We start from the raw sequence: 661 nt of genomic DNA on the forward strand, positions 1-661 counted from the left end.
ACTGGGTGCCAACGCACAGAGCACAGACACGGGGGCGCGGGGCGCGGCAGTAAAATACTTTCTTCTGAAATAGATAAAACCAAATGGCATTCCTCCATGTTGAGCCAGTCTTTCGTATATTCCTTCTTAGATTAGACAGAAGAGGGGACAATTCTGAATGAAAACAGAACTAACACAGTCTGAAGACCTAGTTTCTTGAAGTTTAAAGGTGAAGCAGCAGAGAAGGGGAATTCTGGACATTTCTTGGCATTTTCTGGGAGTGGTTTATGCCACAGAGGTGTGTTTGTTTTTCTGTTTGATCATAATTGCTTCTTATTTCTTTTTATCTTCACTTCACCACTTGTTTCTTGCCATAATTGCTTGTCTTGTCTTTCATGATCAAGAATTTCTTTAGGGAACAGGTTTTTCTCATCAAATACAGCTTTCAAAGCTACAAAAAAGAGGAAAATGACATGAAAATTACATTTAGTATGAGCCCCAGTTAAATAGCAGGGAGAAATCCCTCAAGTTTCATTTTCTGAAAAACTATGTTTATAGTCTTGTACCAGGGAGGGAGTTTTTTCTACGATTTGCTTTCTGTTTTAGTTTTAGCTAAAGCTCTCTCTGTGTCTCTCTGTCTCTCTGTCTTTCTGTCTCTGTCTCTCTCTGTCTCTCTCTCTCT

At 39.5% G+C, this 661-nt stretch overlaps 1 protein-coding gene across 1 annotated transcript in view; it reads right to left on the minus strand.

The window, feature by feature from the left end:
• Positions 1-661, minus strand: part of Wdr49 (WD repeat domain 49) — a 100,710-nt gene continuing 100,049 nt past the window's right edge. Inside the window, exon 18 of the mRNA XM_005344204.3 lies at positions 1-430. Within this exon, the coding sequence (XP_005344261.1) occupies positions 300-430 (131 nt within the window). The 3' untranslated portion in view covers positions 1-299. The remainder of the gene's footprint in view (positions 431-661) is intronic.

This window comes from Microtus ochrogaster, chromosome 1, assembly GCF_000317375.1.
Source record: "Microtus ochrogaster isolate Prairie Vole_2 chromosome 1, MicOch1.0, whole genome shotgun sequence".
NCBI classification, from domain to species: domain Eukaryota; kingdom Metazoa; phylum Chordata; class Mammalia; order Rodentia; family Cricetidae; genus Microtus; species Microtus ochrogaster.